This window comes from Hypanus sabinus, chromosome 11 (assembly GCF_030144855.1).
Source record: "Hypanus sabinus isolate sHypSab1 chromosome 11, sHypSab1.hap1, whole genome shotgun sequence".
Lineage (NCBI taxonomy): Eukaryota > Metazoa > Chordata > Chondrichthyes > Myliobatiformes > Dasyatidae > Hypanus > Hypanus sabinus.
Window position 1 is genome coordinate 3,373,980 of NC_082716.1, and position 15,054 is coordinate 3,389,033.

At 45.9% G+C, this 15,054-nt stretch overlaps 1 protein-coding gene across 2 annotated transcripts in view; it reads left to right on the forward strand.

Moving 5' to 3' along the window:
• The first annotated feature begins 1,660 nt into the window (after positions 1–1,660).
• The window catches only part of acadm (acyl-CoA dehydrogenase medium chain), a 72,323-nt gene continuing 58,929 nt past the window's right edge, over positions 1,661–15,054 (forward strand). Inside the window, exons 1-3 of one of the 2 annotated variants that reach the window (XM_059983698.1) lie at positions 8,817–8,860; positions 13,003–13,036; positions 13,904–14,012. In XM_059983698.1, the coding sequence (XP_059839681.1) occupies positions 8,832–8,860; positions 13,003–13,036; positions 13,904–14,012 (172 nt within the window). In that variant the 5' untranslated portion in view covers positions 8,817–8,831. Of the gene's footprint in view, positions 1,771–8,816; positions 8,861–13,002; positions 13,037–13,903; positions 14,013–15,054 lie in introns of those variants that run through there. The other variant, XM_059983699.1, reaches the window with a different exon arrangement.

Genomic DNA, 15,054 nt, shown 5'->3' on the forward strand with positions numbered 1-15,054 from the left:
CTCCAAATGCTCATAGGTCATGCCTCTCAGGATCTTCTCCATCAACTTACCAACCACTGAAGTAAGACTCACTGGTCTATAATTTCCTTGTCTATCTCTACTCCCCATCTTGAATAAGGGAACAACATCTGCAACCCTCCAATCCTCTGGAACCTCTCCTGTATTCATTGATGATGCAAAGATCATTGCCAGAGGCTCAGCAATCTCTTCCCTTGCTTCCCACAGTAGCCTGGGGTACACCTCATCCGGTCCCGGAGACTTATCCAATGATGCTTTTCAAAAGCTCTGGCACATCCTCTTTCTCAATGTCTATATGCTCAAGCTTTTTAATCCACTGTAAGTCATCCCTACAATCATCTAGATCCTTTTCTGCAGTGAATACTGAAACAATGTGTTCACACTTGTTTGGTCCTATTCTCTCATGTCTTATCCTCTTGCTCTTCAAATTCTTGTAGCATGCTTTGGGGTTTACCTTAATCCTGCTCGCAAGGCCTTCTCATGGCCCCTTCTGGCTCTCCTAATTCCATTCTTAAACTCCTCCCTGCTAGCCTTATAATCTTCTAGATCTGTATCTTTACCTAGTGTTTTTGAACACTGAAGACACAAACAAGAGCGTGCCGATGTTGTAGCGTGGAGTAAACTGCTGGAGGATGTCAGCAGGTCGAGCAGCATCTATGAAGGAAGAGGAAACGCGTTCTATATCTGGACTGATACTAATTGAAGCTCCAGTAGTCTGTGAAAAGTCAGAGCTAATCCTACGGGAAAGCAATATATTGACAGTTTTCTAACTCTCTTCCCTCTGTGTCTGCAGACATCAGCGGCTGTGGCTCAAATTCCAACACAGATTCTGGCTTCACAGCTGATAGCGATCCACGTGATTCCATTCAGTGACGAACTGGTTGTCACGGGTTTCCCTTCAGGGGCGGGGATTGTTGCCACGGGTTTCCCTTCAGGGGCGGGGATTGTTGTCACGTGATCCTTCAGGGGCGGGGATTGTTGTCACGGGTTTCCCTTCAGGGGCGGGGATTGTTGCCACGGGTTTCCCTTCAGGGGCGGGGATTGTTGCCACGGGTTTCCCTTCAGGGGCGGGGATTGTTGTCACGTGATCCTCCAGGGGTGGGGACTGTTGCCACGGGTTTCCCTTCAGGGGCGGGGATTGTTGTCACGGGTTTCCCTTCAGGGGCGGGGATTGTTGTCACGGGTTTCCCTTCAGGGGCGGGGATTGTTGCCACGGGTTTCCCTTCAGGGGCGGGGATTGTTGCCACGGGTTTCCCTTCAGGGGCGGGGATTGTTGTCACGTGATCCTTCAGGGGCGGGGATTGTTGTCACGGGTTTCCCTTCAGGGGCGGGGATTGTTGCCACGGGTTTCCCTTCAGGGGCGGGGATTGTTGCCACGGGTTTCCCTTCAGGGGCGGGGATTGTTGCCACGGGTTTCCCTTCAGGGGCGGGGATTGTTGCCACGTGATCCTTCAGGGGCGGGGATTGTTGTCACGGGTTTCCCTTCAGGGGCGGGGATTGTTGCCACGGGTTTCCCTTCAGGGGCGGGGATTGTTGTCACGTGATCCTTCAGGGGTGGGGATTGTTGCCACGTGATCCTCCAGGGGTGGGGACTGTTGCCACGGGTTTCCCTTCAGGGGCGGGGATTGTTGTCACGTGATCCTTCAGGGGTGGGGATTGTTGTCACGTGATCCTTCAGGGGTGGGGCATCGTTTGAGGATTGATCCTTTTGCTCACGGCTGGGGCGAGGCAAAGATGTGGCGGCAGGTGGAGGTAAGGAGCGGATATGGGCTTCATTACTGCTCCGGGTCGTCTTGGTGGCGCCCTCCCGCTATAAGGGAGGGAGCGTCGCTCTGTGGGGTGGACTGGACTGGTAACTGAGGGAGCGCCGCTCTGGGGGGTGGACTGGTAACTGAGGGAGCGCCGCTCTGGGGGTGGACTGGTAACTGAGGGAGCCCAGCTCTGTGGGGTGGACTGGTAACTGAGGGAGCCCAGCTCTGTGGGGTGGACTGGTAACCGAGGGAGCCCAGCTCTGTGGGGGAGTGGTAACCGAGGGAGCGCCGCTCTGTGGGGGTCGACTGGTAACTGAGGGAGCGCTAATCTGGGGTGGACTGGTAACTGAGGGAACCCAGCTCTGGGGGGTGGACTGGTAACTGAGGGAGCGCCGCTCTGTGGGGGTCGACTGGTAACTGAGGGAGCGCCGCTCTGTGGGGGTCGACTGGTAACTGAGGGAGCCTAGCTCTGTTGGGTGGGAGTGGTAACTGAGGGAGCGCCGCTCTGTGGGGGTGGACTGGTAACTGAGGGAGCGCCGCTCTGTGGGGTGGACTGGTAACTGAGGGAGCGCCGCTCTGGGGGGGAGTGGACTGGTAACTGAGCGAAGGTGGTATTGAGGAGCAGAGACAAAGTCTTTTTGCCAGGGTTGAGATATTAGGAGCTAGAATGTGCAGGTTTGAGGGGAGAAGTTTAATAGGAAATCAGGTGAAGGGCAGTTTTCTTTTTGCGCAGACAGACGCCGGCAGAAGTGGTCGCGGCAAGTATGTTAACAATATTTAAAATACAGGTAGAGGAATATGAGGCAGATGGGACCTGTTAAGATGGGAATTTTGATTTCAATAAGTTGGGCTGATGGCCTTGTTCCATTTGCTGTCTCTTTATTTATAGAGGGTTCTCCTGTGTATCTTCAGCCAACTTCACTGTAAGATCTCCCAGGGGAATAAAGTCTTACATATTAAACCTATCCCAACATCCCTGTAAATTTTCTCTGTACTCTTTTAATCTTATTGATGTCTTTCTTGTATGTAGGCAACCAGAACGACACCCCGTACTCCAAATTCGGCCTCACCAACACCTTGCAGAACTTGCACATAATAGCCCATCTCCTGTTCTCTGTATTTTGGTTTATGAAGGCCTATGGGCTAAGAGCTGTTTTGATGACTCTATCTACTTGTGCTGGCACTTTCAAGGAATTGTGGATGCCAAGTGTCTGAACCTTGACCAGCCTCCCATCCCATGCAGGACTTTGTGAAAAGCCTGCTGCAGTCCATGTAGACCACATCCACTGACTGGCCTTCATCAACGTCCATGGCAATTTACCCTCAAAACCTGCCCTGTCTATTCAAATACTTGAATATCCAATCACTAAGAATGTTATTGAATAATTTGTTCATGGCTGTGTTTTCTTGAGCATGGAAATACGAGCTGTCCTCCAACACTTCACCCATTGCTGTGAGGACATTTTAAATGTGCCTCCCTGGGCCCCTGCAAATTCTACACTCGCCTCTTATTGGGCCCTGGCAATTTATCCACCCTAATTTTCTTCAAGACAGCAAACACCTTCCCCTCTGTTATCTGTATAGGATCCATTAACTCTTTGCTGTTTTGCCTCACTTCTTTAGACTCAGCATCTGAGTAAATACAGATGCAACAATCTCCCCTTCTCTTTTGGCTCCATGCATAGAGGACCATGCTGAACAACTCAGTCCCTTGCTATCATCATATTTTGAGTTAGAGTGGAACCTAGTCAAGTAGTTGTGAACGTGCAGTGAGTAGAGAGCAGAAAATGTATCATTGTGGGCTGTCATTGCTGAGAAATCTCATTTATTTCTTCAGAGATACAGTGTAGAACAGGCCCTTTTGGCCTACCAACCCACCAATTTAGCCCAAGCCTAATCACAGGACAATTTACAGTGATTAGCTGAACTGCTAATGCCTTTGGACTGTGGGAGGAACAATAGACTGTAAGATGCAGGAGCAGAATTAGGCTATTTGGTCCATTGAGTCTGCTCTGCAATATTATCATGGCTAATCCAATTTTCTCTCTAGCCCCAATCTCCTGCCTTGTCCCATATCTATTCATGCACTGACCAGTCAATCTATCAACCTCTACTTTAAATATACATAAACACTTGGCTTCCATAGCTGCCTGTGGCAAAGAATTCCGAAGATTAAACCTCTCTGGCTAAAGAAATTCCTCTTCATTTCCATTCTGAAAGGATGCTCCTCAATCCTGAGGCTGTGTTCTCTGGTTTTAGACTCTCCCACCATAGGAAACATCCTTTCCAAATCCACTCTACCAAGGCCTTTCACCAGTCGATAAGCTTCAATGAGATCATCCCTAATTCTTCTGAACTCTAGTGAATACAGGCCAAGAGTAATCAGACACTCTTCATATGATAAGGCCTTTCAATCCTGGATTCATTTTTGTGAACCTCCTTTGAACCCTTTCCAATTTCAGCACATCCTTTCTAAGATAAGGGGCCTAAAACTGTTCGTAGTACACCAAGTGAGGCCTCACCAGTGCTTTATAAAGTTTCAATATTACATCCTTGCTTTTATAATCTAGTCCTCTTGAAATGAATGCTAACATTGCATTTGCCTTCCTCACCACTGACTCAACCTGCAAATTAACCTTTAGGGAATTCTGCACAAGGACACCCAAGTTTCTTGCCTCTCAGTCTTTTTTTAAAATTTCTTCTCTCCATTTAGAAAATAGTCAACCCTTTAATTTCTTCCAAAGTACGAGACTATGCTTCCAACACAGTATTCCATCTGTCACTTCTTTGCCCATTCTCCTAATCTGTCCTCCTGTTGTCTCTCTACTTCCTCAAAATCACCTGCCCCTCCACCTATATTTATATAATCTGCAAACTTTGCAAAAAAAGCCGTCAATTCTATCATCCAAATCATTGACATATAGCGTAAAAAGAATTGGTCCCAACATGGGCCCCTTTGAAACACCACTAGTCACTGACAGCCAAACTGAAAAGGATCCCTTTATTCCCACTTTTTGCCTCATGCCAATCAGCCAATGCTTTATCCATACTTGAATCTTTCCAGTAATATCATGGGCTTGTTCAGCAGCCTCGTGCGGCATCTTGTCAAAGGCCTTCTGAAAATCCAAGAACATAACATCAATCGATTCTCCATTGTCTATTCTGCTTGCTATTTCTTCAAGATTGGACCCGTAAGCCACTTGAGAACCCACAAATAGATCAACAGAGTGAAGACCATGATCCTCGTCCTTGAGGGATAGCCACGACGATGACTATTTCTTCAAAGAATTCCAACAGATTGGTCATGCAATATTTTCCCTTGAGGAAACCATGCCGACTATGGCCTATTTTATCATGTGCCTCCAAAATCTTCCCAACCACTGAGGTCAGACTAATCTTTCTTCTGCCTCTCTCTCCTCTTGAAGAGTGGAGTGACAGTTGCAGACTCTGGAACAATTTCAGAATCAAATAATTCTTGAAAGATCTAGTGATCTCCACAGTCTCTTCAGCCACCTCTAATAGAACGCTGGGCTGTAAACCATCTGGTCCAGGTGGCATATCTACCTTCAGACCTTTCAATTTCCCAAGAACCTTCTCTCTAGTTATGGTAGCTTTACACTCTTCATGCGCCATGACGCCTGGAACTTCCACCATACTGCTGGTGTCTTCTACAAGTCAGTCCATGGCCTCCTCTACTGTCACGATGAGGCCACACTCAGGTTGGAGGCGCATCGCCTTGTATTCTGTCTGGGTAGCCTCCAACCTGATGGCATGAGCATTGACTTCTGGAACTTCTGGTAATGCCCCCCACCCTTCATCATTCCCCGTTCCTTTTTCCCTCTCTCACCTTATCTCCTAACCTGCCATCACCTCCCTGTGGTGCTCCTCTCCTTTTTCTTTCTTCCATGGCCTTCAGTCCTGTCCTATCAGATACCCACTTCTCCAGCCCTGTATCTCTTTCACCAATCAACTTACCAGCTCTTTACTTCACCCCTCCCCCTCCCATATTCACCTATCACCTTGCGTTTCTTCCTCCCCTCTCCCCACCTGACTCCTCCAGTCTCTCCCCATCTGACTTTCTCCAGTCCTGATGAAGGGTCTAGGCCTGAAGTGTCGACTGTAGTCCTTTTAGACAATAGGTGCAGAAGTAGACCATTCGGCCCTTCGAGCCTGCACTGCCATTCTGAGATCATGGCTGATCATCTGCTATCAATACCCAGTTCCCGCCTTGTCCCCATATCCCTTGATTCCCCTATTCTTTCCTTAGATGCTGACTGGCATGCTGAGGTCCTGCAGCATTTTGTGAGTGTTACAAAATACTTATTCAGTTTGTTTGCCAATCCTTATCCTCCATTTCTACCTCTCCAGTAGAGAGTGGAGAGTGGTCCAATATCCACTCTCGCTTCTTTTACACTATGTTTCTGAAGAGACATTTGGTATCCTCTTTAATATTATTTTTGTTTTCCATCTTTTCCTCAATGAGTTTTTTAGTTGGTCTTTAAAAGCTTCTCAGTCCTCTAACTTCTCACTAATTTTTGCTCTATTATATGCTCTCTCTGGGTTTGGGAACCTGGAGCACCCAGAGGAAACCCACATGCACGTACATACTTTCTTAGAGGACGTCGGAAATGAACTGCAATGCCCCAACAGTGACAGTGTTGTGCTAACTGCTACCCTCTGTGGTGGCCAGCTGTTACAATGGTGAAGCTTTCACTGCCTATCCTTGCTGAATCGGGTCTGTTGATCAGGAAGTGGAGGATCCAGTTGCCGAGGGAGGTGTTGAGTCCCATGTATAGGAGTTTGGAAATGAGTTTGCTTGAAGATGGAGATGTAGCCATTGAACAGTCTGGCTTAGAATGGCACAAAGATGAGAAAATTGGCAGATGATGGAAATGCAAGCAATGCACACAAAATGCTGAGGGAACTCTATCTGTTTTCCTCCAGCATTTTGTGTGCCCCTGACTGACAGGAGGTGTCTTTACTGCCCCACTGTTCCCAAGATGAGTGTAGGGCCAAGACGATGTTGGCCCTGAAGGTGAATTACAATGAATTATGATATGGAGAGCAAGCTGTGGCCCGTGCAGCAAGCTCCCCCTCTCCTCACAGCTAATGAACCCAATGGAACGGCAGAGACCGATACAGTTCGGCACCAACAATGGCACAGGAGTTGCCAGTCAGCATTGGACTCCCATAGGACTGCTTCCAGCTCCAGATTTTTCCCTCGGAGTCTACTCTCGAAGCCTTCCCATGAGTGGGTATAGTTTCAGATCAGAGCTTTCTCTCTAGAGAGCTGCCAACCATGGCTGATGAGCCCCATCTGCCCGAAGCGAAGTATTGTAATGCACCAGTGACCTGCCTTTGCGCCATCTTTCAACAGAAATGGTTCCGCTGGGTTTGGCAGCTAAGCCACATACAAAGGCCAGGAGCTGAGTTTGGTTGTCAGAGGCTATTTGTGGTGCATTTAATTGGTAGTGGGAGTATGTTCTTACTGCCTCTCCCAGCTATAACAACCCTCAGGTGGATGTCAGAGCCATTCCTTGCTTTTCTTGATAGTGGTCGACTTAAAGTAGGGAGAGTAAACGATGTCTATAAATAACTCTGTACTCTGATCCATAGGTGATCTAAAGACTCAGCTAGGATCACCATCTGGGTCCGAAAGACCGATCTGTCAACCGGAGCAGAGACTGTGGGCTAGGGTACACTGGGGACTGTTGGGGTGGGTGGCTTCTGTTCAAAACATGCATTGAATCCATTGGGTTTATGAGAAAGAGATGTGCTAGTGTTGGTGATGCTGATGTTTTGTAACCTATTATAGCATGTAAGTCTTGCCACAACTGATGGCTGGGCTGATTAGACTGGCATTGTCTTTTGACATCTGTGATAGCTTTACAGACATTGTGCCTCTATTTCTTAAAAAGTTCCACTTCCCCTTCCCCTGATTTGAATGCTGTACACCTAACTTCAGTAGGGTGTGGTGCGTCCATGGTTTGCAGTTTAGCAACACCTGGATTGTCCTCAACGCTCCTATAAAAGCTGTGATAGTTTTGCCTCTTATTACCCTGTGCTGTATGTGGAATTGGTCATGAGCCAGGATTAGTGGAAAACTTGTCTTGCATTTTTTTCATACAGATCAGATAGTTACATAGTGCACTGAGATAGAACTAGGTAATGCAACAACAACACAGGATAAAGTGTAACTGCTACAGAGAGAGTGCAGGCAGATAATAAAGTGCAAGATGATAATGAGAGATTATGAGGTCAAGACTCCAATTTACCATATCAAGGAACTATTTAAGAGCCTTATTTTATACAAAATGTATCTCAGTAGATTATGGTGACATATACATAGTTTGATAATAAATTTACTTTGAACTGTGTAACACCAGGGTAGAAGCTGTGCTTTCAGTCTTTTGTATCTTCTGCTGTGGGGAAAGTGGAGGAAGAGAATGTCTGGGGTGGTTTTGAGCTTTGTGTAAGTTAATTACATTCTAAATTCCTAGTGATCCTGCACTCCCTCTGAAGAATTTTACCTCCTAAATTCTTTACCTTTAATTTAAATACTGGGTGACAAATACAGTACTTTGAAGGCACGAGACCTTTAAATGCTCCACGTTGCTGTATAAATAGCACATGTGAATCATTCAGGCTAAAGTTCATGTTGGAATGTAATAAATGATCAGCAAGGGAGCCAGAAACTGTTTTAATATCCCCGACATATGTTGCGAAATGTGGTGTTGTGTTCCAGCAGTACAGTGCAATGCAGAATTAAAAATTTGTATCACTGATTGTCCTTTATAGTTTCTATAAAATTCAGTTAAATAAGTCATGAGGTAGTGTTTTTGGATTCATTGTCAGTTCAGGAATCTGATGGCGGAGGGGAAGTAGCTGTTTCTAAAATGTCTGTGTCTGTCTTAAGGCTCCTATACCACCTCTTTGGGAGCAATGAGAAGAGGACGTTCTGTCTGGTTGCATTGGTATAGCAACTGCTCTGCCTGTGACCATGGGAAACCGCAGAGAGTCGTGGACAGAGCTCAGCTCAGCACAGAAACCAGACTCCCCTCCATGGACTCTCCGTACTTCTCACTGCCTTGGTAAAACAACCAGCATAATCAAAGATCTGTCCAACTCCAAACTTTCTCTCTTCTCCCATCTCCCGTTGGGCAGAAGATACAAAGGACTGAAAGTGCATACCGCCAGGCTCAAGGGCAGCTTCTATTCTGCTGTGGTAAAGCTATTGGGTGGTTCCCCAGAATATGTACTCTGACTCACAGTCGACTTTGTTATGAAATTCCTTTCCAGTCCTGATGAAGGGCAAGGGCCTGAAATGTTGACCATTTACTTTTTTTTCCATAGATGGTGCCTGGCCTGCTGAGTTCCTTCAGCATATTGTATCTGTTGCTTTGGATTTCCAACTTCCACCCTGCCCTCAAATTTACTTGGTCCATTTTTTGACTCCTCTCTCAATCTCTCTGGAGATGGTCTATCTGCTGATAGCTTTTATAAACCCACTGATACTCACTGCAATCTTGGCTATACTTCTTCCTGCCCTGTCACTTGTAAAAAAAATGCCTTCCTCTTCTCTCAGCTCCTCTGCCGTTCTTGCTCTCAGTATGACATTTTTCATTCAAGAACAACTGAGGCGTCCATGCTTCTTCAAAGAAAGTGGCTTCCCTTCCTCCACCATCAATGCTGCCCTCACCCACTTCTCTTCAATTTCATGCACATCTAACCTCATCCCATCCTCTACGTCCATCCTCTAATTAAGAGGTGGCTGCGGGAGGCTGAGGGACAGTTACAGGCTTATCTTGAGTCAGTGGACTCGTGTTCAAGAACTCATCTGGGAACCTGAATGACTACACCAGGGTTGTTACAGACTTTATTAAAGCAGCTGTGGATTAGTGTGTCCCCACAGATTGTTCTGGGTTTTCCCCAATCAGAAGCCCAAGATGAACAATGAAATCCGCAACCTGCTGAGAACCAGATCAGCGGCGTTCAAGTCCGGAGAACAAGAATGCCTCAAGTGGTGCAGGTGTCTTCTCTGGAAAACCACCTCTCGGGTGAAGTGGTGATTCCGGACTAGACTGGAATCAATGAAGGATGCTCTCCCTCAACAGCTGTGGCAAGGTTTGAACACCATAGTCTCCTACAAAGTTAAATCTTGTGACTTGCAGAACCTTGCAAGGGGTCCTTGCTTTGTGGATCCAGAAATGGTTTGCCTACAGAAGGCAGAGAGTGGTTGTAGATGGGTCATATGGAGGTCAGTGACCAGTGGTGTGCCTCAGGGATCTGTCCTGAGACCCCTTCTCTTTGTGATTTTTATAAATGACCTAGATGTGGAAACGGAGGGATGGGTTAGTAAATTTGCTGATGACAAAGGTTGGGGGTGTTGTGGATACAGAATATGGTATTAATGGTAAGACTTGGCAGTGTGGAGGATCAGACGGATCTTGGAGTCCGAGTCCACAGGATACTCAAAGCTGCTGTGCAGATTGACTGCATGGTTAGGGAAGCATATGGTGTATTGGCCTTTGTTAACCGTGGGTTTGAGTTCCAGAGCCGAGAGGTAATGTTACAGCTATATAGGACCCTGGCCAGACCCCACTTGGAGTACTGTGCTCAGTTCTGGTCACCTCACTATAGGAAGGATGTGGAAATCATAGAAAGGGTGCAGAGGAGATTTACAAGGATGTTGCCTGGATTGGGGAGTATGCCATATGAGAATAGGTTGAGTGAACTCGGCCTTTTCTCCTTGGAGCGACGGAGGATGAGAGGTGACGATAGAGATGAGAGGCATTGATCATGTGGATAATCAAAGGTTTTTTCCCAGGGTTGAAATGGCTAACATGACAGGGCATAGTTTTAAGATGCTTGGAAGTAGGTACAGAGGAGATGTCAGGGGTACAGAGAGTGGTGAGTGCGTGGAGTGGGCTGCCGGCGATGGCAGTGGAGGTGGATACCATAGGGTCTTTTAAGAGACTCTTGGATAGGTACGTGGAGCTTAGAAAAATATAGGCCTATGGGTAACCCTAGGTAATTTCTAAAGTAAGTACATATTCAGCACAGCATTGTGGGCCGAAGGGCCTGTATTGTGTTGTAGGTTTCTATGTTAGATGTACTGTGGAGAGCATTCTAACTGGCTGTATCTCCATCCGTTTTGGAGAGACCACTGGAAAAAGCAGCAGAAAGTTGTAAACTCTGCCAGCTCCATCATGGACACTCGTCTCCCCAGCATTGAGGACACCTTCAGTAGCCAATGTCTCAAAAAGGCAACATCCATCATCAAGGATCCCTACCAACCAGGGCATGGCCTCTCCTCACTGCTACCATCAAGTAGGTGGTACAGGAGCCTGTGTAATTCATAGTTTTTATTATTTTGTATTGTAGTGTACTGCTACTGCAAAACAACAAATTTCATGACATATACCAGTGACATTCTAATTCTATCACCATCCTTAGGAGCATGTTCCATATCACCACTCATGTAAAAAAAAAACAACTCTGACATTCCTTCCCCTCCCACACGTTCCTCTCAACACCTTAAAATTAAGCTCTCTCCCCATTATCCATTTTGGTCCTGGGAATAGTCTCTGATTGCCCACTGGTTCCTCCGAAGTCATCCAGCACCTTGCTTATTACTCCAAATTCCTGCTCTGTCGACTCATGTATCCACTTTAAACCAGTGCTACGTGGTCATCGCTTTCTTATTCCTTAGTCCCACCAAGTGTTGGGGTGCCATCGTAGCACAGCAGTCACAGCATGTTCTTTATCCATTGAGTTGCTTCCGTGTGATTGGCTGATATATCTGAGTATACAGCCTATTGTATCTTTTGCCAATCTTCTACCCTATCCACAACATTGGCAATCTTCATACCTGCAAACTTACTAACTCATCTATGTTTACTCCCTACTTTGAGGTGGGTCCTCAAGGGGCTGTTATGGTCACTGCTCTGGACAACGAGATTGCAGTGCTGCTTCATTCTGTGTAATCAGCATACTGGCAGTCCAGGTACTAAAATAAAGTCTGAGTTATTTAGAATGACATCTAAGTTACAACTCAATTAAAAACAAACAACTCCATTCAAGTATTGCATATGGCCATGTTATAGAAATACAATGATTAAGTATAAAATAACATCACAAATTATGCCCAAGCTTAGAGATTGTCCGTAGTGCCTATAGACCATGGGTGGTGGTGGGAGGCACTGTCCAGTTGCATGACAGCCTGGAGGAAAGAAGTTGTACTTTCAGTCTGGGTGTCTGTGTAGAGATGTTTCAGTATCTCCTGTCGGATGGTAGGAGATTGAAGAGGTGGGATGAGTCTACCAGAATGTTGCGAGCCCACTGTAGATATCGTGAGTTTAGATGGTTTCCGTATCTGCTGGTTGTGTTCCGGTGATGTTCTGTGCAGTCCTGACCACTCAGTGAAGTGCTTTTTGGTTGTTCATGTTGAAGCTAGGATACCATACTGCACACTCTGTATGATCAGTGTGCTCTCAATTGTACATCGGTAAAAGTTTACCGACAGATTTTCTCTCTTTAACTCCTAAGATAGTATAGGTAGTGCTCAGCCTTCCGTACTATCAAGGAGGGGTTGGTGGTCCAAAAAAAATTCCTCTGTGATGTTCGCTCATGTAGTTTCTATATCTATTGGGGAGTATAGTGTTCAGGGCAGAACTGTAGTCAATCCAAAGCATTCTGGCGTAGGTTTCCTTTTGCTCCAGATGTTGTAGTGTGGTGTGGAGGCAATGGAACTGGCATCCTTGGTTGATCTGTTTGGCAAACTGGTGCTGGTCCAGAGTAGTGGTGGTGTGGAGGCTGATCTGAGATCCACATATTCTGGTGCAGTGTGGGCAAGAGTAAGTGGTGCCTGTGGTTAGTGTCTGGGTCTTCTGGTTGTTCAGTCTCTCCTTTCACAGTTGCCTCTTGTTCTCTGTAGCACAGTGGAACTCATTATGTAGTGCAGCTCCCTCTTGAACAGATTTCCTTCAGGTGTATCTATTGAGTGCCATGTCTTCCCAGTTTTTAGATGTCATGGTGAATTTCTTCAGGCTGATTTTCACGTCATCAGGGCTGAAGTGCGGACAGGGATCTATTCTGGGTTCATATTCTCTCTTTTTTATCTATATTATTATTTTGTTTTTTCTTTTTCTATTAGAAAGTTTGTTGTCTTTTGCATATTGGTTGTTTGTCCATCTTGTGTGCTGTCTTTCATTGATTCTGTTTTTCTTTGTAGTTACTGTAAGTGCCCACAAGAAAATGAATCCCAGGTTTGTATATAGTGACATAATTGTACTTTGATAATAAATTTACTTTGAAATTTGTTTATTTTAATCCACCGCTTCCACTGGCAGCTCATTCCACACTCTCACCACCCTTTGAACATTTCATCATTCACCCTTAACCTATGCCCTCCAATTCTAGTCTCATGCAACTTCAGTGGAAAAAGCCTGCTTGCATTTACCGTATCAATGCACCTCATAATTTTGTGTACCTCTATCAAATCTCCCCTCACTCTTTTATGTTCTAGGGAATAAAGTCCTAACCTAATCAGTCTTGTCCAAAAACTCAGGTCCTCAAGTCGCAACAACATCCTTGTAAATTTTCTTTGCACTCTTTCAATCTTATTCACATCTTTCTTGTAGGTAGAGGACCAGAGCTATACACAATACTCTAAATTTGGGCCCACTACATCTTTTGCAATTTCAAAATTAATTCCAACTCCTGTACTTAATACTTTGGTTTATGAAGATTCCGAATCAGAGAGGTGCGGGTTTGTTGCAACATTTAAGAGTAATTTGAATAGGTACATGGATGGGAGGGGTATGGAGGATGATGGTCCAGGTGTGGGTCAATAGGACCAGGTTGTTTAACAGATGGGCATGGGCTGAAGGTCTAGTTTCTGCCCTGTAATACCTTCTATTTCTATGAAGAAGGCAGTGGATTTCAGAGTTATAGCTATGGGGGCCGAAGTCATGCCCTCATGGCAAAGTCAATGACGGATTTTCATACACTACAATAACTGACATTATATAATTTGCTGGAGATGTACCAAGCTAAAAAAGGAAATACCGTAGCCTCTGCATTTTCCAGTGCAGTGGTCCACAGTGCAACATAATTTCTATTTTGTTTTGAAGCGCACACTGAGGGCCAGCCTCTGGACTGGTTTGCGATGCCAATCGACTAGTAGCCGAGTTTTTGCTGATGTGCCCAGAGCAAACCCATCGTCACATGGATTCAGCTTTGGTAAGTTGGCTTCCAAGTAACTTAACGTCAACTAGGTGAGTTAGTACTGAGCAGCCCTGCACTGCTGCAACCAATACATAGAAACATAGAAAACCTACAGCACAATGCAGGCTCTTCGGCCCACAAAGTTGTACCTACCTTAGAAATTACTAGGCTTACCTATAGCCCTCTATTTTACTAAGCTCCATGTACCTATCTAAAAGCCTCTTAAAAGACCCTATCATTTCCATCTCCACCACCGCTGCTGGCAGCCCATTCCATGCACTCACCACTCTCTGAGTAAAAAAACTTACCCTTGATATCTCCTCTGTACCTACACCCCAGCACCTTAAACCTGTGTCCTCTTGTGGCAACCATTTCAGCCCTAGGAAAAAACCTCTGACTATCCACACGAACAATGCCTCTCATCATCTTGTACACCTCTATCAGGTCACCTCTCATCCTCCGTTGCTCCAAGGAGAAAAGGCCAAGTTCACTCAACCTATTCTCATAAGGCATGCTCCCCAATCCAGGCAACAAGTGGACTTAAAGTGTGGGTTAGTAAGTTTGCAAATATCAAAGGTTGTTGGAGCCTGTGGATTATACAGAAGGTTGTCTAGGTTGCAGTCGGCATTCAGAGGATAGGAAGCTGGGCTGAGGAGTGGCAGGTGCAGTTCAATCTGGAAAAGTGTGAAGTGATTGATTCACTTTGGAAGGTCAAGCTTGAAGGCAGAGTGCAGGGTGAATGAAAGATGTCTTAACAGCATGGAGGGGCAGAGAGATCGTGAGGCCCACGTCCATAGATCCCTCAAAACTTGCCTTGGAAGTTGATAGGATGGATAAGAAGGTATGTTGTGTTTTGGCCTTCATTAGTCAGGGGATTGAGCTCAGTAGCATGAGGAAGTGTTGCAGCTCTGCAAAAGCTATATTCATCCACACTGCAGGATTGTGTTCAGCTCTGGTCATCTAATTATATGAAGGATGTAGAAACTTTAGAAACAATGCAGAGGAGATTGGCCAGGATGCTGCCTGGATTAGTGAATGTCTTATGAGGATGGATTGA